Below are 23,236 nucleotides of genomic sequence, written 5' to 3'. Positions count from 1 at the left end.
ATGTGAAAAGTTCTGTGCTCTAAAGTTAACAAAAAAAAAACAAAAAAAAAAAACTTCATATCGTGAAGAACTAAAGTAAAGAATTAAAATAAATTTGAGTTTTTGCCCCATGGAAGATGTAAAAATGAGTGGCTAATTATAATAATGAAAAGCTGGACGTGCAGAGTTTCTTAACTCAACACACCAAGAGGGCAATAAAAAAAAAAAAGGCTGCAATAAGTGTTTCTGAAGAAGTACTGAAATGGCGCTTTTTTGGAGCAACCTCTCTCAAACTGGCAACATAAAACACAACTTGTAATAAATAACAACTTGAAGGTAATATTTAAATAACATAAATTATTCAAATAAATTAAATGAAACAATGCCAAAATTGCCACAAAAGAGCACGTAGAAGAACCTTTTTTAATGTCTGAGAAGTTCACTGACAGTAGAGTCCCATTGCAGTTACAAAAAGGATGTGCTCAGCAACAATTGACAACTTTTGACAGGAATCAGCAGTAAAATACATCCCAGCTGGGTGATGTGTTGGTTCATAACTAACAGACAACTCAAGAGTAGCCAGTTAGTCTAATGTGTCTTTGGACTGCTGAGGAAGCCCCAAGAACTGGAGAGAAGCCACAGGCACAGGAAGAACATGCAAAATCCAGTCGACAGTTTAAATCAAAACGATAAGAAATATTTTTATTTAAGCCAAAAAAAAAAAACTTGTACCATGTGAAACCAATCCAAATATTTGTCAAATGTATTCATCTTTGAACCATAACATTTTTTGCATTGCAGTAGCAAACAATGTTCTGTTCAAAACAAAAGCATCAGGAACACAGAGAGAAGCAGGAAATGAGACGTCACCCGGGAAGAAGGTTCTATGTCAGGCTGAAAGCCTCTCAGCCTTCTTCTCTTGCAGGGTTCTTATAGTTCAGACAGTGCAACGCACAATGGTGTCTCGTCAGCATGAGTGGACTTCGACTTTGCTTTTTGAGTTCCTGAGAGGCAAAAATAGATTTTGAAATGGCAGCTGGACTGTGGGAACTGAAGGGCAAGCAGGCAGAGAGACAGACACTTCTCAGCAGGGATGATATCACCACCAAAGCAATAAAAAAAACTGCAGCATCAAGTGTTCCGTGGAAAAATGAAGCATCACCTCAGGGTGGTGACAGGTTCTCATGACAGAGACATATGGCAGGTCCCTCCTTCAAGGAGCTCACAGTTCAGAAGGAAGGAACCGTAATATATTTAATTAAACTTACTGGGGGAGGGGGGGCTCATAAATTAGGCAAATAAATTCAACAAAATACACAATTAGAAAATAAAACAAACGTATCACACATTAAAAGGGTCGTCCTGCTGAAAACAGCAGACATCTGACAGGTCATAAAAACATAGTGGCTTTAAAAAAAAAAGAAAAAAAAAGAAGAAATTCGGGTCACTACGATGAAGCCAAATTTTAATTTAAGTTCACTTTCATTAAGTTTACTTACATTGTGTGTTGTTTAACACAGACGACAAAAACACAAGTCAACAGACAAGGACAGTTTCTTCAACTCAAACAAAATATTAAAAAAAATCCAAAAAAGACAACATTTAAAAGCTGCAATACAGTATGACAAACTGTAAAGGTTGAGGCCGAGACTCTGATCAAAACACAAATCAGAAACACAAGTGGTCGGTCCTTGAGATAAAGCATACACAACTAAATACAGACTGCATGGATGGTGCACAGACTGACACAGACAAAGATCAAAGGAAACATCCACGGAGTGAAAAACAACAGGGAAGGGATGCATTTTTCTTTACATTTACTTTTCCCCCCATGTAGTTTAATTTCCGGACTCTAGTGGTCATCAGTGTTGGATCCTGAATCCTTATTTAGGAATAAGGACATCCGAACAGCATCTGAAATTCCTTAAAAACATCCCACAACTATTTATTGAATTATATTTTGCGTGATACAAGACCTTCAAGCTCCTTTTGTAAATATGACACAGAGATTTAACCATCGGCTTGAGGTGCCCAGGGTTTGATGAAGATGGAGGTCTCAGATGCAGCTGTGTCCATTCACAGTGTTCTCTTTGTATGCTTGTCTGCTTGTTTTAAATAAAACCCAAACCAAATCACACAGTGCCCAGTCATAAGTTGTTCTGTTGATAAAAACCAGCACCCTGCACTTGATTCTGGTCCAGCCACAGGAACATGTGACCAAACAGCAGCGTCTTGTGACTTTCTTCCACTTGATCCTATTTGTCAGCTGAGTGGTGACTTTGGCAGCTGGTGTTCTGCAATAACCACAAGACTGAATTGGAAGCATGATTCATTTCGAGTTAACGGTAAAACTTCATGCAAACTGATTGCAATTGTTATAAAAAAAAAAGAAAGAAAAAAAAAGGATATAAAAAAGAAAAAAAAACCCTGGTCCAACTAAAGATTGGCTCCTTTTTGTACTGTTTTGTGTTCTACACCATCTGCCCCACAAAACAGGATGGCAGATATTTTCAGGATATCAGATTAAAGAGCACAGTAACTGTATAAGACGTTTGGTGTTCTTGAAATTTTCAAATGGCAAATTAAAAAAAAAAAAATTATGTAAATACTAATATTAACTTACCTTGTGTTTGGGACTCAGGGCTCAAACTTCTGTTGTTTTTCCAATGATGATGTTGTCACACTGCAAACAACAAAACATCAAAGACAAAATCAATTACACACAGCTGAGATCCTGTTTCGTATGGCGACTTGAAAGCCCAGACAAAAATATGATTCTTTTACTTATGCCTGTATGTATGATGATACAATATTAATTGAAATGATGTTTCCTTCTAATCCATGTTTCTTACAGTGTTGGAAAAAAAAAAACACTTCACCGTCCTTCACTGGTACCTGTTTATTAGCCAGATGCAGAGGTTTGGGGGCGACGTTGGGCTTCTTCCTGGTGACCGCTGGAGAGCCATTTATTCGAAGACTTGGGGTCCGACAGAGGGGTGGGCGGAGCTTAGAACTCTGGGAGGCCAAGGAAGAGGAGTCGTCCGCCACCTCGCCGTCAATGGCAGACAGGCAGCTGTGGTCGGAGCCGTTGGTCACGCTGAAGCCTTGGGAAGACGATTCGGTGCTGTCCACTAACAGACACGCACACACACACACACACACACACACACACACACAAAAACAAAGGGAGTGGAAGGTAGGTGGGAACTTTTAGCAGCACAATGCAGGATGCGCTGCCTTTAAGGCATACATTTGAATGTGCTTTTATTTTGATATCTGTTTATCCTTCCCAGGAAGTTGTATGTCCAGAGGTAACTTTTTGTTAGCAGTTGAAGGAGTTAGCTGAATCTGGGCACCTGTGTTTCTGTGGTCATTGCACACCATCCACATTGTAAATGCTACAGAGGCAATGTTGTAAGTAAATAATTTCATAATTGGAAGCATAAGTTAATGTTAAAAAAAACATTATTTACATATTTACAGTTGATGTGTTTGTATTTAGAACACTTCATTTACATCTATTTACATTTGGGAAAGCATATGCTGAATTTGTCCCAGTTTTCTATCCATCTATGTTAGCTGGTGTTGAGGAGCCACAGTAAACAGCAACAAAAAGCTAACTATGACTCAAGTCATCATTTGCAAGGAAGAGTTTAGCTAGCTGCGTAGCTGCCGTTTCTACACTGTTGTGAGGACAACATACAGGAAGTGAGCTGTTTGTTCTCGACTCACTCGTGCGGTGATGAGCTTTCCACTGTTCACAGCTGCGGTGAAGTAGAGGCTGGTGGAGATGCTGACTGTTGAGCTCGTTTTCGCCGGCGCCCTCGGGAGAGGGCCAGGCGGCGAGGCTGTTCTCTGCCCCGTGCAACGAGCTCCCGAGGTAACCGGCGGGGGAGAGCGAGCCCCGGCCAGAGGAGGAAGACGACTGGCTAAGCGTGGTGGAGGCGGTGCTGCCGGAGCCGATGGAGTGCGGCCGCGGGTATTCTAAGCCCCTGTGTGAACAACATGCCACAGGGACTGACGACAGACATAGATAGACACCACGGGTGAGAACGTGAAGCGGCGGTCTCGGGGGCACAAACATGACTTGTTGCACATTTTCCTTCCTCAGTGACTTTGTTAGGAAAGGACACAAAAAAAACATGAGGACAAGAAAACGAAAGAAACGTGAGGCCAGCACGGCAGGACATGCAGCCACTCGGCTAAAACTTTGGTAAAACAGCATAAATCCCAGTGTTAGCAACGGATGCTAACGTTAACATTTGCAAATTGGCAATTAAGAGTGCTCTCAATGACATTGAGGCTGATGGATTTCTCTTTTTCTCATTTCAAGGTCAGGGTTTAATTTGGGGGGTGGTGGGTAAACATGATGTGGAACATCAACAATTGAATATTATGTTAAAATTTGCCCTGTAGAAACCTGGTGGAACCCAGTAAAGGGGGCCAGAGAAAGAAGGCAAAACTAGTTAAGTGACTGGATAAACCCACTGTCACATTCAAATAGACCAAATCAGAATTTTAATCCAATCAGCTGCAACATGAGGCTTGGTATTGGCGCTACACGATGCTAGCCCCTTTGAGCACTGATGTTAAACAAACTCCTGCCAAAGCCAGTCAAGAGGAAAGCCAAACTCCCCCGCTGCTGTTCTGATTCAGTTCTGATTAAACTGCCGCCGTAGCGACATCTGTGCTAGTGGCAGCAGTAGCAGCGGCGGCGGCAGCAGCAGCTAGGCTTACAGTCACTTCCTCTTTTCTTCTTCATCTTCTTTTGGTACTTTTGAGGGCATCCAGCAGCGGCTGCTTCATGTTTTCGCCACAACTAAGAGGAAGTCAACTGTTTGTGGGATCTGGTGCGACTTTTGGTTCAGACGGAAAAAAAAAATGTTTTCTGGTATAGACGTTGACAATAGATATACAATACTTCAGAGTTTAAACAATTGTTGGGAGTTTATCATTACAGTAATGACCAGGGTGGCACTACAGGGGAACTATAGAAAGAAATGACTAAAGGAAGTTTTTGAACAAAGGCAATGATGCATTTATGGGCATTTCTACCCCACAATCACTGTAAAATATACGTTTTTGCATGCAGGTCCTTACTTCTGCCGGGGAGGACACAGTTGACGGCCCTGTCACAGATGGCAGCGTCGCTGGGCTGAATGTCCATAAAAGGTTTGCGGCCCATCCCCATGAACACCCGCTCCTGCATGCGAAGCTCTAAAACACAACATCTGCTCAGTGTTCCTTCGAAAGACATGGCAGCAAAACTGTTAACAAAGAGCAGAAGTGTCGCGTGGCAGCTGCTGGCACCTCTGCTGTGAGCCGCCTGGTCCCACAGAATCCTCTCCAGGTCTGCGGTCCAGGCTTTCTTCACCTCCACGCAGGAGGCCTTCAGGGTGTAGGTGTCGCCGCGTTTCCTCCGGCGGAACCAGATTTCGAAGCACAGGCCGCTCACGCTGGAGTTGTGCGTCATGCCGACGTCGCTGGTCTGGAGCAGAAAAACATGCATGGAAGCAGAGGAGCGAGCCGTACGGTTAGCTTGCTGGGAAACCCTGAGAGGACATCACTAGCGCCAGCGCCCAACCTTGAAGGACTGCTTGTAGACGTAGACGTCGTTGCCCACGTCGTTCTTCTTGGTCTTGCTGAAGAGGATGAGCTCCTCGAAGAGGAAGACGCGCCGCACGCATTTCTTCTTCCGGAAGAAAACGGTAAACTCGTCCTGGCGAATCAGCTGGCCCTGCTCTTTCAGGTTCACCTGGTAGCGTAAAAGTCCCGTCAGGCACCTTCACCCCACCGCTACAAACACACAAAAGTCAAAACGTTCGCCGCCTTACATCACAGTCCCTGATGGCGTCCATGGTCAGCAAATCGTTGCCGTGGCGCATCTGAAACCGAACCAGTTCGGCTGCGGCCTGGATCTCGGCCCGCTCGCGCTCCCTCTCGCCACTCGTCAGGTCGGGCGCGTACGCGCTCTGAGCGCACACGCTGGACGCCAGCAGCGCCTCCTGGACCGGTTCTTTGGGGCGGCGGGAGGCGGACAGAGCTAGCACGTCCTGCAGCAGCAGGCTGTACTTGCTGATCCTCTGGATGGGCCTCAGCAGGTAGGACGAGAGGTCCATCATGTCGCCGAGCTCCTGCTGCTTCCTCTGCCGGAGGACAAAACAGAGTGAGAGCGTGGAGAGGACGGACAGGATCCGAGTGACAGCAGCGCCGGAGGAGAGATTGTGTCTCAGTTCATGTTCATGTAAAAGTCACATTATTTCAGACGCGTTGCCTTTGAATAAACTCCATGCGATGTCACAAAGGGCACATATGCCCATTGAGCACCACTGTGTTTTTGTCACCTTCCAAATATGTGGAGGGTCCAACAAAGCAACCAAAAGCAGCTTTAAAACATGGCAGAAAAGGTGAAGTTAGAGGATGGCAGAGTTTTAAACCTTGAAAATGTCGTGTCGGCGGTGCAGGATCAGGGCGTCCGACTGAGGTTTGTTCTTGCTGTAGAGAGCGTAGAGGGCGAAACTCTCACTCTGTGGAAGTAAAATCCAATTGGAGTCGTATGAGTAGAATTCACGTAGCAGGAATACAACACTATCAGAAAAATCACTCAAACATACAATTGTGGCAGAAGAAGAAGCGCAGGGATACACAGAAATCTGTGGGAAAACTTCTGGTATCCCTTCACGAAATTATTATTATTTTTCACCTCTCAAACATTGCAAATGTGACAGAGAGGAAGTGCAGGGGAATCGTGGGTCTGCTCACATGTCTGAGGAAGCAGCGGGCCACCATGGCGGCGTCCCTCTGGCAGGCCTCCAGCTCCGGCAGGAAGTAGTGGCTGTGGAAGTCGTGCAGCTTCTCCAGGTTGCCAAAGATGACGCCCCGCTTGCCCCGCAAGTCCTGGGGGATGTCAGGTCTGTCCAGCAGGGGGAGGTAGTGGGTGAGGATATAGGCCAGCGAGCGAACGTACTCCCTCTCGGTGAACAGCAGCTCCTCCAGGACTCGCTGCAGCCGCCTGGGCAAACCGACGGGAAGAGAAGTTTGAATCGCGCTTTATTTGACCGGAGAGTCGACGGAGGATTTTCTGTAAGAAGCAACAGTGACACACAGCCCAAGAAATAATTCACAGATAGGACACAGTACCTCAAGTGCTTCATTGGAAGCTTGGAGACAGAGAGAAGAGCACATCGTGTCATCAAGACTCACAGGGTCAGCAAGGTTAAAGGTCATGCACGTGACTTCACGGCCATGCGGTGATGTTAATGTTGTTAGTGACGTGCATAACGATCCAAATATCGATATCAGTGTTGGTGTCGGTATCCTTTAATAGCAGCGTCTAGATTTTATCTAGACACTGTATTTGTATGTATTGGTCACTATATTTAAGCTGTGATGGAGTTTCCCATAACTTGGAATAAGCTGGAGTAATAAACTGTGTGGCACAGCTACTGAACTCACAGTCCGCTGCTGGCGCTCTCCTGAGGGCTCGCCAGACAAAACCCGCCCTCACACCTGCCGGCGGGCAGGCTGGAGTGTTTGCAGCAGAGGGAGCCGTTCCCTCCGACGGTGGAGGCAGAGGCGAGGGCGCCGCCCTGCTCGCTCATGCAGGAACTCTCGGAGCAGAAGCTGCCGTGGCGGGAGATCTGGAACTTCTGCGCCTCCTGCAGGATCCGGCAGGACGGCTGGCCGTGGTGGGAGCAGGAGGACGGAGGGCGGACACGCTGCTCTGGCGGAGTGGACGAGTGCGCTGCCGCCGCCGCTACTGCACACGAGTCCTGGCTGGCGGACCTCACGCCGAGGCCCCGCCCCCAAGGGAACCACTGGCAGCCGACGGTGTGGGACTGAGAGAGAGCCGCGGCATCGCGCTCGCTCCTCGCTCGGCTGGCCTGTCGCCTCCGAGCCTCCCTGTCAGCCTTCCTCGTCGACCTGGTGGCAACCAGAGCCGGAGACACAAGTTAACACAACAAAGTTCAAGGCTGTCAAATTTTTTTAATCTTAATTTAATCTTCATAGTTAACTGTGATTCATCGCGGTTTGAATTGCATGTGTAAAATTCTGTTATTTAGCATTTCAAGGCCGCGTTATAATTTTAACCCCATAATGTAAAGTATTTCTTTCCAGAAATCGGCCAGAGGGGCCGACTATGGGTCTTAGGCCGGGTTCACACCCGGAAGCCCACAAAAATTGCGCGCGAGCTGAAGCTCTCCTGTTCACACGAGACACGCATTTCCCTGCGAGGGTCGACAAGCGCTTCTGCTCAGCTGTTGTCTGCTCCCATTCAGAGCTATTTTTATCAGCAAGATCAATTTCACGTCGTCCATCCTGACTTGACAACAACTCCTGTCGGCCTCTTCTCTCTCGCTCTTTCCCTGTCTGTGTGTTTAGACGCACAAAACCCCACCCCGGCCCCGTAGCCAGCCCGCTCTGTTGCTCTCTTTCATGTGTGTGTGCGCGTGTGTGTGTGCGCGTGTGTGTTTGTTTGTTTGTTTTCATCTCTCCCTCATTCTGTTAAGATAATGACAAATATAACGTACACAGATATGATCGCATTTGTCAATCGCAGTATTTTGTTCTGAGAATTACTTTTATTTTGAAATTAACCGGCTTTTATCATGTTTCTTTGAGTGACTTCCTGTCCAGCTTGACGCGGATCGCTTGCGGCTCACGCACAAAATAGACCAGACGCCGAAACGATCGCTGCGCGAGAGCTATTTTTATTTAAAGAGATATTTTTTGTTTTAGATGATTGAGGTCTTACCTGTGTGGCGACTGTGGTGCGACCTTTGACCCTGCCCCAGCATCAGCACGGCCCTCTGGCTCGTCGGCTGCTGAGGTCACGCTGTCGCTGCGGAGGAGGGGCCTCCTCTTCCCCAGGTCCACCTCTCCAGACACGATGCTCTCCCACTGCGGGTGCCGGGGCCCGGGAGTCGACTGCACGTGCAGGCTCTGGCCACCAGGTGGCGCCGCCTGGACGTCGGTGCTCAGCACGTCAATGTAGTGTCGCTCACAGCAGCTGCCGGACTCTGGGGGGCGCTGCGGGACCTGGAGTGACTCGTGCAGCCGCTCCTGGAGCTGCTGCCGGGCCTCCTGGCATCTCAGCCAGGCTGCATTCCACACCCGCATCCCCCTGGCGCCCCTCAGGGCGCTGGCCTGGGCCTTAACCTCCTGGAATCTCTCCGGGCTGAACTGGAGGAACTGGTCCTGGAAGCTCTGTAGGACAGACTGTAGGTCGCCGCCTGATGGAACGCCACTGCCGGCACCGCAGCTGCTGTTTGGTTCTGAGCTGCGTGTTGTTCGGGTGGCAGGCGGGCAGGCGGTGGCAGCGTCCAATCCCGAGCCTTGGATCTGGTGCTGTGACGTCTCAGAGTGGGTTTGAGTGAGAGTTGCGCTGGTTTGGCCCTGGTCCTGCTCTGGATGGGTTCTAGATGACTGACTGCGATCCAGGTACTCAGTGCACTCATTGGCCAGAGATGTAGCCTGGAATCAGAGAAAATAGAATTCAGGAATTAAATTACATCTGTGTGCTTCAGAAGAAGAAAGGTTTGATAAAGTCATTACAGAATTGCTGCCTTGTTTCAGTAAAGACGTTGTGATTCAACAGAAGCTGCTTGTGCACATAGAAATTATATTCTACAGTTTTGATTTTATTTAATTTTTAAAATTGCCATTCTTATTCAACACTGTTACTGCTACTTCTGAATGGCTGTGATCTAAAACAACAGTCCTCTGCTGTATGTCAAGGTGCCACTAGAAGTAACTTCTTTGCATGACCCCTTTGCAGGAGGGCTTCAAAAATGTATGGTTCAAACATATTTGTCTCTAAACAAAGAAGTCTTGCCCGCCGCTGAGACGCCGACCTGCTCACAGAAGTCGCACACGTTGACCATGACCTGCAGCTCCCTGCCGCAGTCCTCTGCCCTGCACAGGAAGTCCTCCAGGCCCGCCTTGAAGGTGGCCACCAGAGTCCCGAACGCCTCCGTCTCTGGGTAGGAGACGCCGCTCTGCTGCAGTTGCTCCGCCTCCGACACCAGTGTCATGGCGTGGTGCCTCCGGTCCTGGGGGTGGCATGTGACACGAAGTCATGTAATCACTTTGATGGGAATGGATCCTGGAGTCCCTGGGGATCCTGTCTGGCCTTTCCAAATCCTCAATGTGTTTTTATATATTTTATTCCACTGTATTTTATTGCTGTTTCATGTTCATTTTTATAGTGTACTTAGTTATTCTTGCAATATATTTTCATTGTTATTTTATTTTTCGCGTGTACGTGAACGTGGCTGGGGTGGCACCTTTCACAGACTTGCTGCACTTTGCACCTTGAGCTTTGCTGAGCCCTGGGGAGACACAGGAGGGCGCCAGAGTGCTGTACCTGACACTAGTGACTACAGACGACAGGCTGCTCGCCATATGAACGCTATCACTGTATATGCTGTCAAACTGAATTGCCTTCGAGGTAAACAAAGTTGTTGGATTTGATTTGAATGGGAACAAACACAGAGAGGTGCGAGAGGGGTCATTAAAAAAAAACAACAAAAAAAACAAACACTCACGTTGGCTTCGATCAGGAAACCAGTGAAGGTGTTGAGAATGTGCTCCATCCTGTCTCCAGAGTCCTCGACAGACTCAGCTTCCAGCAGGTGGCGCTCCCCCTCTATATTGAACCACTGCTGCATCTGGAGGCAACCAAGAGATTTTACATGTAAAGAAACTTGTTTGAGTTGTTTGAGAAATGCTGTTTATATTGTAACTGATTGTAAAACAACCGTATATTTGTAAAATAACATAAAGTAAAAAGCATTTAGTGTACATAAATGCATATGCATTTTCTTTTTTAATCATTATATGTCAACCCCAAATCAATCAATTCTTCATTTTGCTATAAAGACGCAACGTTCTTCCTGCTTCCCTCAGGTCTGCCGCAGATGTCACTGAGATGAGTCTCACCTGCAGGAAGTGTCCCTCCAACTCTCTGAGCTGCAGCAGATGCTCCAGGTGTTCCAGCGACATGTTGGACCTCTGCACCAGGGCGTGGGCCTGCTCCTCCACCTGGTTGTACAAACTGGTCACACAGTCCACCGCGTCGCTGCACATGGCAGGGGAGGCGGTGGAGGAGAGGAACCGATTAGGGCTGCGGGAAGGTGAGGATTAAGCCGCAGGCAGTTGATTTTGTGAGTGCGAACCTGAAGTCCTCGCAGTGAGGATATCTAAGGTCGCTCTCCTTCCTCAGCCTGGCCAGGACGGCCCCGCCTTCCCTCTGCAGGCCGACCAATCGGCTGTCCTCCAGGACGTCCTTCATCAGGGTCCTCTGGTCCGTCATGCACTGCTGCGCTGCCTATTACAGAGTGATGACGAGTCATTTGTTCACATTGTTAAGTTATGCGACCCTGCGTCTTTCTGAAACTCTTTTTCATGATTACTAATAATCATTTTTGCTCCAATGTGACAGACAGAAGTTTTGTCTCCTCTTTTAAAACACTTTGTATGGGATATTTTACGAGAGGGACTTATAAGATAAATCCAAAGGATTCAGAGGCATCACAACACTAAACATACTGTAAAGTGCGAAACCAGGAGAGAGCAGCGAGATACCTGCACGGTGTCCGTCCTGCGAGGCTCCTCCAGCCGACTGATGGCCCTCAGAAGGAGGGCGGACGCCTCGTGCAGGTCAGACACAAACGGGAAGAGTTTCTAGTCGGGGGCAAGACAAGAGTTCATGCGGTTGAACGGTAGAGCTGCGAGCAAACGCGCGTGCACTCGGCCTCACCTGGTGCAGCTCCAGCCAGTCACAGTGGCTGTGGGACAGCGTGCCGCCGATCCGAGGGCTGAGCTGACTGGCCTCCAGCAGCTTCAGCAGGGACTTCAGCGAAGTCACCACCTCAGTCTGCTCGGAGGCAACCGAGTTTGTATGTTAGGTCCATGCTAAATGCAACCACATCAGCTTTTGCATCATTTTCTGCTGTTTGTTTTTGAAGAACTGTGGATCCAATTACGATCATTACAAAAATAATTACAAAATAATCCAAAAATAATTCCTAAAGAAAGTTAAAAGAGAATAAAAGGTTCTTTTACACTTTTTTTTTTAAATTAATTATATATAGATTAAAAAATACTTGGTCCATAGCCCTCTTGGGAATTTAACCAAAAAAACAAATGGCCTTGAAATCTGTCGCTGATTAAGCTGTTGTTCAAATCACACGCAGTGGATAGAAAGAGTGAAAAGGCTGACCGAGATTCCTGGGCATTTCTCCGGCCGCTGGCTGCTCTCCTTGTCCACCAGCAGCACGACGCTGTTTACTGCCTGGCCAGTCTGCTCCTGCAACATCATCACACACCATGAGAGCTGCTTTTCTCTCCTCACTCTGATTTATCTCTGTGCGCCCGATACCTGAAATTCCATCATGGCCTTGTAGAGCTGCGGTGGGGGATTTGTCCTCTTTGCATCGAAAATGAGAGTCATCCCAGCGTCTCTGATCTCTCTCCTGGACACCGCAGAAAACAACACACATGAGGAACTGCCAACTGAAAATGTCAGGAGGCAGAATTTTTTTTTTTTTGTGATAGAGCTAAAACTTTTTTCGGGCTCGGCGGCGGCTGTTACCTCGTGATGGAGTGGAAGTAAAGCAGCATCATGAAGAGCTCGCGGCTCGTTACAGCGGAATTCCATCCCAGGTGATCTCCGTAGAGCTCAACCACTGCCCTGCCTGTCCGGTCCCTGCCACCTGAGACACACACAGACTCAGAATTCATGGAAATGATAACAGCAACGATAGAATCATCCACAGTCATGGAAGACAGATGAATGAGATCAGATCCAGGGTTTAACAGTCTGGCTCTGCAGAAGTAAGAAAAGTCCATCTGATACTTCTTCTGCTCGCTACGCTTTCCAGACAGCACCTGCTGCACCTTTGTGATGTCACAAAGGGCGCTAGCACCTCAGTGGTCATGTCCTTTCAGACTGAAAAAGTAGCTTCTTAACTGCTGCTTTCTCTGCAGAGAGCGTACGTGTTTCTAAACGCACAGAAATTGGCACTTTGTGATGTCAAAAAGGGCCCTCCGAGGCTCAGCCAGGTACTCAGCCAGCTTTCTGAAACCGCCTTGTGACCCTCTTTATTTACTTTTCCCATGCAAATGTGCAGAAAGTGCACCAGTGTCAGTCTCAGCAGGAAGATAGTGTTTTTGCAGAGGCTGATCTATTGATCAGATTGATGAAGAGGAGATCAAATACTGAAAAAAACCCTGAAATTCAGTACGACATTTAATCTTTAAGTAGAATTTTTACGGTTTGACACTCACTGTTTCCACCACAAACCCACCTGTCAGGGATGCTACTCCTAAGTAGAGTGGGTGGGCTGTGGGGTCCGGGGAGCCCAGAGGGAGGTGGTCCGGCCGAGGTCGTGGAGGGGCAGGCGGATTCTCTGCAGCTGGAGGCGGAACACACTGAGAGGGTTTCGGCACCTGATGGCCGTCTCTGCTGGTCGGCGCCGGGCTGCTGTGCTTCTCGCCATCTGGAGGAAAAAAAACAAAAAACGGAGGCTTCTGACTGCAGGAAAACTGCACTCACAGCAGGAGGAGCTACCGCTAACACTAATAGCGCCCATGATGCTCCGCACCTGGAAGGAGCACCTTCTTCCTGCTGATCTTGGGCGACACCAACCGGAACGCCGTGCTGTTCTTGCACTTGACCACGTGCAGCTGAGGGATCTCGGCGCCGCCGGGCTCGCCGCCCTCTCGCCTCCTGACGCTCCGGCCCTCCACCAGCACCAGCTCGCACCTCTCCGAGGTGTCCACCACGGCCGTGGACAGCGAGGAGCAGCGTCCGTCCGGCACCGAGTCCCGCCTGCGCTGCGGCGCCGGCCGAGCGGCGGCGAGATCTCCCGCCGTGCTCGCCTGCCTCCTCGTCAAAGTTTCTTGGGTTGCGTCCCAAGCCGGGGCCGCCTCCCCCGAAGTCAACGGCGATGAGTGGACTTGGGCGGGAAACACGTGCGACTGCTGAGGATCGGCCGAAAGGTTGGATCCTTTCTGGTCGGGAACGTCAGCGTTCCAGGAGTCCTGATAGTTTGTCTGTTCTGAGAACCTGGAGACGTTGGGAGCGGCGTTTGTGACTTCCTGTCTCCAGCAGGGGGCGGTGCTCTTCTCACCCGACTCCTCGCAGATGACCTCGCCCTGCGCTGCGGGGTCAAACCACGGTGCCTGGCCGCCACACCGAGACCCCGACCCTCTGGTGGCGTCGCACGCCGACGAGAAATCCTCGTCCTCCTCCACCGAGGCCAAGGCCACCACAAGCCCCTCCCTCTCCACCTCCCGCCCAAAGGCCACAGGGTTCTGGATGGCGGCCTGGTAGGAGTCCCTGTAGCGACACCTCAGCTCGTGAGCTCGGGACACCTTCTCGCCCGTCCTCCTCCTGGCGCACGGCGTGCACGGCTGCTCCGAGAAGCGGACGGTGCGGATGCATTGGGAGTCAGGACGGACGCACTGGGCTTGGGAATGGCGGAGAGGAGACAGAGCGACTGGGGGTCCCGGTTCGGCCGACACATTGGGCCACAACGAGGCGACGTCTCCGGAGAAGCTCTGTGCGTTGTGGCGGTTGTTGTTGTTGTCGTCGTTGTTGCGAGCTTTCGCAGCTGACGTTTGTGGATGAAGAGCCGTCTGAGGGCTTGGGAGGTGTGTGTGGGCCGTGTGCACGTGCGAGCCCAACGTGCACGTGGGCTTCTTCATTCCCTCCCTCTGCTGCTGCTGCTGCTGGCGGGCCGACTGGGCTCGGCCGAACAGCATGGTGGCCTGCAGGATGTCGATGTATTCCCCCTCCGTCAGACCCTTGATGTTTTCCTGCTGGTCAGCAGAAACTTTTCCCGTGCACGTCTCTTTGGGAGCTTTGGGAGCGCACGCCCGGGGCGACACCAGACCCACAGGCCTGGGCTCCGGTCCCGCCTCTCTGGATGAAGACGACGATGACGGCGCCGCCGCCCTGGTGTCCACCAGGCAGAGCGAGACAGCGATGCCGTGCTTGGCCGGGCAGATCCTGGTCTCCACGGAGAAGGCGGAGGGACGCGAGGACGTCCGGGTGGAGTTCTGAACGGTCGTGGGGGGGCGTCCGGGCGCGGAGTCGGAGTTCTCGGGAAAGCGGGGGCGAGGCAGCGGAGGGCACGGAGGTGGAGCAGAGGCCATCCTACCCCTGGGGTGCGAGTCCACGAGGTCAGGCAGGAACACCCGCTCCCAGGGCAGCCTCACCAGGCCGCGAGCCGACGCCAGCAGGCAGCTGCTGAGCGGCGTTCCATGGCGCCCGCGGTTGAGCTCCTCCAGCCACTCGCGGCTGAAGATGCAGGGGTAGGACGTCTCCGGCACGGGGGTCTCCTCCACCAGCTCCACCTGCAGGCCCTCCTCCCGCAGCAGGGCGCAGACCAGAATGCGGGCCGACTGGTGGCAGAACGGCACCACCTGCAGGTAGAAGTCGCCGGGCTGGAGGAGTAGCGGGTCGACGGGGGCGATGTGCACAACCACCCGGTCGTGCAGACACAGCGGCCAGCCCTCACACAGAAAAAGGACGTCCGGGTACTGGGCCTGGAGGAGAGCAAGCGTCCTCTGGTTGGTCTGGTACGCGTCAAAAGATTCAAATTACCGTTCAAATAATGAATGCTGCCATAAAAACAGCCGCAATGCCGACATGGTGACACTGAGCTGCTGCTTGACTGTATCTTAACCCAGAGTCATGTGACTCACATGCGCTCACACACACACACACACACACACACACACACACAACACAGTGACTTACACATGCAGCCTGCTGCACAATGTCTAATATGTGCTTGGCTGGTACCAGGAAGTCCAGCAGGCACCGCAGGGCATCTCCCTGGTAACGGCCGTCGATGACTTGGAAGAGCTGGCTGAGCAGAGTCGGCGCGGTGGCCTCGAACGGTGGGTACAGCGCCGACAGCAGGTCCTGGATGGAGCCCTCCAGGGATTCGGGGTTCTGAAAAGGGCAGGAAGAGGATTTGCTTTTGGGAACATGTCAGAGGTTAAATTATTACTCTGAAATCATCTCACATATCTATCTGACCAAAGGCTGAATGTGTGGGGTGAGTGGGGAGTGAACCAATGGGATTTCTGACTGACTCCCAAAGCTGGAGGCCTCCTGGAGCTGGAATGAGGACGTGTGATGTGCTGTCTAAGCACATCACACGTCCTCGTTCCTTTTCATCCTCGCCTCATTTTCATCTGTGAGTTTGCCATTGACCGTGACGTACAGGTGCTCCTGTGGGTAAGCGCTGACGTCTCTGGAGATGCCATGCTGTCTTCGCTAAACCCATTTTTGGTGAAGCAGCCACTTCTGCAGCACCTATGTTAGTTAAGCTAGCACTAACACTTGTTTGTTGTAACACCTGTTTCTAGCCTCTTCTTTTTTTGTTGCCCTTTTCAAGGCCCTTTCAGGTGCTGCTAGAAGGTTTACCAGGTTAGCTAGCAGCTACCAATCAAATCAAATCAAAGCTAAAAAAAAAAAAGAGGCTACGGAATTCTACAAAACCAAAACCCCTGCTTTTTTTTATTGGAGTGTAGCAAGACAGTAGCGAAAGACTTCAGTCTAGAAATCTAAGCAATTCAGCAGCTAAGCAGGGTTGAACAAAAAGAAGCCCTTGCTGTTTACTTGACAGATGGAGCTAAGTGATCTAGAAAATATCTGCGTGCCATTCACGCGAAATGTACACACACGTCCAATCATCCTTGAGGCACTGTAACGCTACATAACAGGAACCTCAGCCCCTTGTATCTCCCCGGCATCTACACCGTGAACGGCTCGGGCCTCGTCCTCAACCCCCCTGACCTGCGCAGAGTGCAGCTACGCAAACACAAACCCCTCGCCGTTAAACGTATCGCCGGCGTGGCTGACGGCAAACAATCAAGTAAACATGTGCGGGCTGCTGCCAAGGCTAGCGAGTCTCCCGGTTTACGGTTTCACCCCCCCCCCCCCCCCCCCCGACCCCAACTCACGGCCCTTCACACACTTTTAGGTCCTGCTTTATTTAGCCCAGCCAGGGGCGACAGCAGCAGACCCTCAGGGGTCACTGTACATACATGCGTGCAGGCCGAGGCATTGTGGGAAGCCATATCGCATCAGGATGTGAGCGTCGCCCGCCCTTTGACCCCTAGCTCAGCCATGTGGTCAGCGTCATGTGGCCACCACCTGAGGAGCAGGATTTAGATCTCCGGCGTCGCAGAGGCACAACTTGTGGCTGACAGCTGTTTGTTTGAAGTGGTATGCCTCAGTATGCCTGTCGGAATCCCACCGCAGCCATGAGGAAGGAGGAAAACAACGGCGATCCAAACAGTGAGAGGTGTGTCGATGAGGGTGTGAGTTATGTCCCAGCAGGAATGAAGTTGGCTTGCTGCAGCTCTGCATCGCATCCTCCGGCGCACCTCCAAGAGGGAAAAACAAAGCTTGTCCTTAAAAGGTCCCACGCTATCCCACTTTTCCCATCTTTTTTTTCTTTTACACGTGCACTCGAAGTACAGCGCTGAGAAAATCAATTATTAAAAAACTCTAAAAAAAACAAAAAGGTTCAGGTCCCTGCTAAAACTGATGCTTCATTGGATGTTAACCGGGGGACAAAAACAAGGACAGCATGAGACTATCACAAAGGGTGGAGCAAACTCCCCGTCTTGATGAGGTAGTGGTGCTCTTTGTGACATCAGAAAGGGCTGCTTTCCTGAGCAGAGCGACATTTTTGAGCAATCGGACGCAGATTCAGAGCAAGAAAATCCTTCTGTTTATCCAGGAACTGAGTGACTGAGTGGAAGCTCCAATCTAGTGTCCTGGTGGGAATGTTGCTAATGCAAAGCTGCTACCATAACGTTGCTATAATGGTATGTTGCTCATGTAAAGTGCACCACTGGCATGTCACTAGCAAAAGCCACTTTAATGTCATTAGCGAAAGCGTCGAGCTAGCTGACGCGTCCAAAAGTCTTTTCGATGCTTCCCAGGATTAAACTGCACCTCTGAATGAGTATTTGTAAACCTGAGGTCCCGGGGGGGCTTTAAGGAACAACCAGCGTGGAGAGACGTGTGTATTGTTCGACCAAGAGACTTAGTTGAGTGCGTGTTTGTTTGTGCGTCCATCCATCAGCGGGCGTATGTGGTGCATACGAGTACATGCGGGACGTACAGACGTGTCTGTCAGGGGGGAGCGCGTCGCAGAATTCCATGGCTCGATATAAACCTCCCCGTCTGCCACAGTAAGACGCAGTGACGCTCGCATTACTGTGGATAAGATGTCCCAGCGCGGGGAGCCGAGGACAGTTTGGGCATCTCTGTTCGGAGTCATTATGAAACAGAAATAGTCTTTGCGCATTCCTGATGTCAAGCTGGTTCCTGCCCGGGCAGGAGCAGAATATTCAACAATGAGAAACAGAGCAAACACGAGGGGCTCGTATAAGTGCTTTCTGCATTTATCTTGGTCCTTTTGTCAATAATGTGCAGGTTTTATCCACAACGTTTTTCTTGAGAGAGTGACAGGATCTATAGAGGAGGGGAGAGGTGATGACTTTCAAGGTCTCACGGATTCATTTCATTTAAAATCTTGGAAAAAGATGTGGACACAACTGCATTCTGGAATAAATCCTCAAGTCAGAAACTTCATGAAATGCTCATTTAAAGTCCCTCCAAGCAAATTCCCATTTGTGTGACCTCTGCCCCTCCTTTTGCTTTACGAGCCAACCGAGCTTTCTCACAAATATCCACTTTGTGCAATATCATCTACACAAGATGCCTGAGAAAAAATGTGCAGCACAATAAGCACAAGAGAGACGATTTGGCAGCGACTTCAGAGGCTCCACAGACACTGATACCATCTCTAAATAAGCACCAAGAAGAATCTGCTTCCTGTGTTTTGCGCCTGTGGCTCCTAATCACTAAAAAAAAAAAGGAAGAAGAAAAAGAGATTACTGCACGTTTAATAGTGTTTCCACTTCCCACACTGTGAGTTCAACAGATGTAGACACAGATACACGTTTCATAGGACAGGAGTGTTTTAAAAATCAATGCTGCACTTTAACTTTCATGACGTAACAGACTCTGTCTGTTAGAAACTGTGGAAGTCACGGCAGAGAGTGGTACGCTACACAACGCTAACGATAGCACAACCTGCTAGGATGCTAGCCTGAATCGATCACACCTCATCAGAGTTTAATATTTATGTTTATCGGCTGTTTTCTGTCACTGTTGTGCGTGTCAGTCCTCCTCATCAAGGCGTCAAGAGTTCTCCGGTAATTTCAGAAACTTTCTTACACCCACAGAATTCAGAGGCTTTCACTTCGGAATCCCTGCTGTTGTTTAAAAACATTTGCCGCTGCCTTTTTATGATTATAATTATGTTGACATTCAAAAGGAAATAGCAACTTTGTAACTCTAGATGCCTTCCTTAATAAGCTATCTGCCATAGCTGCTTCCAAAAAGCAAACCTGACCTTGTTAATCAGTATTTACAGGTGTAATAATCCTTCCACTCACAGATTTGCGGGCAGTACGCAGCACAAACCTACGTCACGGAAACCGAGACAACCGAGCCTTTTTTTTCAGCCCGGCTGCCGCGGTGATCCGCCGCTGAGAAACCATGTTTGTGTGCCGGCGAGCGGCCACGTGCAGCAAACACAGACAGCCCTTGCTATTTGACAAATTGCAGGGGAAATCCAATTGTTAAGTAAATCGATTAGCGCTAAAGGCGCCGGCTGACTCACCACAGGAAAATCCTCAACGTTTCAATACAGGGCTCTCTCATACCGCACCCAGTTCTTTGGATGTTTACCAGAAAAAAAAGAAAAACACAAGGCCGCCCAAAAACATGAAGCATCTCTTTTGAGTGCCACTAACCATGAATAATTTACTCTCCCTCTTTTTCTCTCTCTCTTACTTCACGCTATGTTTGGGAGTAAAATGGGTCGGCCTCAAAGATGCACCTTGAACATTTCAGTTGAGGAAGAGAAGCCTCAGGACAAAACTTGAACAGACAGCACCAGACAGTGTTGCCAGCTCCCCAGTAAGAACTGCAGCTATTGGCTGTCCTAAAAGTTGCGAGGAGTCGCTAAATGACGACATTTGTGACCAGGTAACAAGAACATAGCTTCACACATCAAGAGTCCACAAATATTTCCAAGAGAAGCAGAAAAAGTCACGAGAGTTTCCGCTAGTCGCTTTTCTGTGACAATCAAAAACCAAAAAAGAGTCGCTTGAGGGGTCAGAACACTCGCTAACAGTAGCAACAAAGTCGGCATCACCGAGTCCAGAAGTCTTTGTCCGTTTTGGCCCGGGTCACTCTCATGTCTGACACACCTAGCGACACCTCAACACACCACGCGCGGAATCACGGCAAAGCTTGGACATAAGTACAGCCCGCCGGAGCTGCACGACACGACCACGGAGGCACCAAAACAGCCAGACGGTATATTTAGCAGCTTGAGGGAGGATCAACGGATCGGAGCCTGCGGAGGGCAAACACTCATCATGACGGCCTTGATCAGCAGGACGTTTTGAAGGTGGCTGCAGAGCGGCGGCCAGGCGTCGGCCAGGCCCGTGTTTAAGACGCCGTGAGGCGCATCAGTAAATTAGAAACAAGCCGAGTAGCCGGAGCCAGGACCGAGCTGACGTGTCTGCACTGCGCACGAGGGCGTGCCATTACATCAAAGTGCAGCTTAGCTTTCACTGACACACTGGTGTCATCTGTAATTAGCCCACAGCTGCGCTTAATGTTAGCAGCAGATTTCCGAACAAACAGCCAGAAACGACCATTTAGAGACGGCGGGAACAGGTGAAAACACAGCTCAGTCGTGCTAATTGAATCTGGCCAACTATATACAACTGCAAACACCTCCAATGGTGCAAAACTGCACTACAGTCTGTTTCAGTGGGAAATGTTGGCTGGATGACTCACTTCACAGTCAGTCCATGTTCGCCGATCTGTTCCCAGCCAGTCATCGGGCGGCTGAGTGAATTTCTGAAATGGCACAGAAATTTAATTTAGCTCAGGTTTTGGCACCATTGGAGTAAAGTCAGGAGCAGATTTCCCCAAAGACGAGGGACATTTCTTTCCCATGCTTAGATATCGCTAAGTATCGCTAGTTCTATCTCGAGTAGCGATTCGCTAAAGGAACTCGTTGAACATTAATGCCGAAGACAGCTAGCTCTCCGCTAACACTCGCTTGTCTTTCCATTTCACTTGGATTAAACCACTGGATTTCTACAACCAAGCCACACAACCCAACTTATACATGTTTCTAAAGTTAGAAGCAGGTGTCACTAGAACGTTGCGGGCATTTCTGAGTTGTGAAATGCAACTCGATTCCTAAGCAAACCAGCAGGCTCCGACCAGAGACAAGGCGAACAAGGCGCTTTGCTAACAGGGACGCTGAGCCAACTGTTGCGTGTTTCCATTGAATCACCGAGACGGGACAGGGCGTCTTTCTGCCGAGTGAGAAAAGATTCTGTGTGCGAACTGGTCAACGCAGGAACAAACACCCAAACACTGAGGTCACGCTAGCAAGACAGGAATAGTTGACTTAATGGGCTCTAGCTTCCACGACATGGCAAACATGCGGGGAAAGAGGCGGGAAATATCGCAGCGCACGCACGCACACACACACACACACACACACACACACACACACACACACACACACGCACACACACACACACACACACACACACACCTCCGTGGTGTCCTGCCAAATCAAACGTACAGTGGAGCTGGGCGGGCTTTTTTAAAATTTCTGCTCCCTGTGCAACTTCCTCCCAGTCGGCGAGGCCCAAACAACATCCGCTTTATGCGCAGGCTGCCGGGGCCACAGCCTCCCTGCCAGTGCCTACATAAATACATACATTCAGAGAAACGTCCCAGTTCGGAACATGCGAGGTGAAGATTTCCAAGCCGTCCCTGAGATCACACCCCACCCCGAGGCCGTCGGGGTTGGTTTCCCCTCGGCCCGTGTGACACGGTACGGCAGTAAACACGGGAGGAGTCCAGGAAGCAGGCGGATACAGTGGCCGGTTTGTGAAATCCGCCTCCACGCCTGAAGAAACCCGAGACCTTCACCTTGGAGTCACGGCACTCGGGCGAGTCGTGCAGAGCTGAGCGCAGTCGAGCGGACGGACGCGTTCCCAGCCAGACGACTCAGCAGCAGGACGGCTAAAAAAAAAACAGAAAAAGCTGCAGGACTTGAGCAAAAGGTGAACGTCCAGGATCCGGTGAAGGTTGATTACTGGGACGCTGATCCAGTAAAACAAAAAAAGAGAACTTTGACTGAATCTAAGCTGCTCTTTAATTACATTGTGACAACGCTATCTTGTAATGCAAAGTAACAGCCAAACCTCAAATCAAACACGTTTCAGAAACAGAAACCTGAAGGTGATCCAGTAAGAGGCTGTTAAACAGTTTTCTCATCGTTCTTGAGCTTCATATCTAGAACACCTAACCTTCCAACCTCATCAAGCTTAACTCACATCACAACAAGTGCATCACAACCTGAAGGAAGAAATATTGGACTACACAGTAATCATCCTGCCCAGCCGTCTCTCGGGACAGGATGGGAAGTTGAGCCCATTGATTTATTTGTTGTTGTTTATTTTACGTTACCATCTTCCTTCCTGCGAGCCGTCACTCCCTCTCATCACAAACAAAGCGATTCTCGCTGTAATCCAGACAGGGCGGCAATAATCCTCGGAGCCGCTGCAGCTCCTGCTGGCCGTCTCTCCCAACAGAAGCGAAATCATTCCACCAGCGACGCTCGCAAGCGGCCGGACGAGCGTCTGAGCGCCTGTGAGCCAAAACGCAGTCTGGGATCCGTCAAGGTTCCCTCTCCCTCTCTGCTGTCTCACCCGCGTGAGCGCGTGCGTGCGTGTGTGTGGGTTTGCGGTGTGTGTCGACACCTCGACTGCTGCCGCTGCCGCCGTGTGAGGCAGCAAGATGACATAGTAGGAGAGAGAGGAGAGCGAGAGAGAGAGAGAGAGAGTGAAGGGGGGAGGGAAACAAATAAGGAAGGAAAAATGGAAGAAAACTGCAGAAAGGAAGGAAGAGGAGGAGAGAAGGCAGCCCGTGTACCACTGCAGCATCCAGGGAATCTTTCTGAAAGTTCACCAAAATCAATGGAGTGAGGTTGATTTGGGTCACATGCACCTCCATCATGTGGTTGAGGGAGTTTGTTTTTGTTCGGAATGTCTTAAACTGGGCCGAAAAGAAACAGGCAGGCAGTCACAGCACAACGACGTTTGACTGCAGGTT

General features: G+C 49.8%; 1 protein-coding gene across 2 annotated transcripts; it reads right to left on the bottom strand.

The window, feature by feature from the left end:
• Positions 1-715: 715 nt before the first annotated feature.
• Positions 716-22,858, bottom strand: LOC142888170 (pleckstrin homology domain-containing family G member 4B-like). 2 transcript variants are annotated; one of them, XM_076026237.1, is made up of 25 exons: positions 22,592-22,856; positions 15,749-15,946; positions 13,587-15,534; positions 13,290-13,481; positions 12,575-12,695; positions 12,362-12,455; positions 12,203-12,289; positions 11,741-11,857; positions 11,566-11,664; positions 11,157-11,308; positions 10,921-11,059; positions 10,527-10,649; positions 9,834-10,031; positions 8,735-9,453; positions 7,435-7,902; positions 6,742-6,991; positions 6,417-6,506; positions 5,814-6,125; positions 5,564-5,734; positions 5,290-5,467; positions 5,080-5,196; positions 3,712-3,996; positions 2,875-3,110; positions 2,603-2,662; positions 716-2,273 (listed from the first exon to the last, which is right to left on the bottom strand). In XM_076026237.1, the coding sequence occupies exons 1-24, from the start codon at positions 22,592-22,594 to the stop codon at positions 2,624-2,626; spliced, it is 6,336 nt and encodes a 2,111-aa protein (XP_075882352.1). In that variant the 5' UTR covers positions 22,595-22,856; the 3' UTR covers positions 716-2,273; positions 2,603-2,623. The 2 variants fall into 2 exon arrangements, with proteins under 2 accessions (XP_075882352.1, XP_075882353.1); XM_076026238.1 differs by lacking the exons at positions 716-2,273; positions 2,603-2,662; positions 2,875-3,110 and having other exon boundaries at positions 3,833-3,971; positions 22,592-22,858.
• Between the last annotated feature and the right edge of the window lie 378 nt (positions 22,859-23,236).

The sequence above is a fragment of the Nelusetta ayraudi genome, unplaced genomic scaffold (genome assembly GCF_046127955.1).
Source record: "Nelusetta ayraudi isolate G7.1 ecotype Tasmania unplaced genomic scaffold, CSIRO-AGI_Nayr_v1 ptg000019l, whole genome shotgun sequence".
NCBI lineage: Eukaryota > Metazoa > Chordata > Actinopteri > Tetraodontiformes > Monacanthidae > Nelusetta > Nelusetta ayraudi.
The sequence above is the reverse complement of the archived record's forward strand: the minus strand, read 5'-3'. Positions and strand labels throughout refer to the sequence as shown.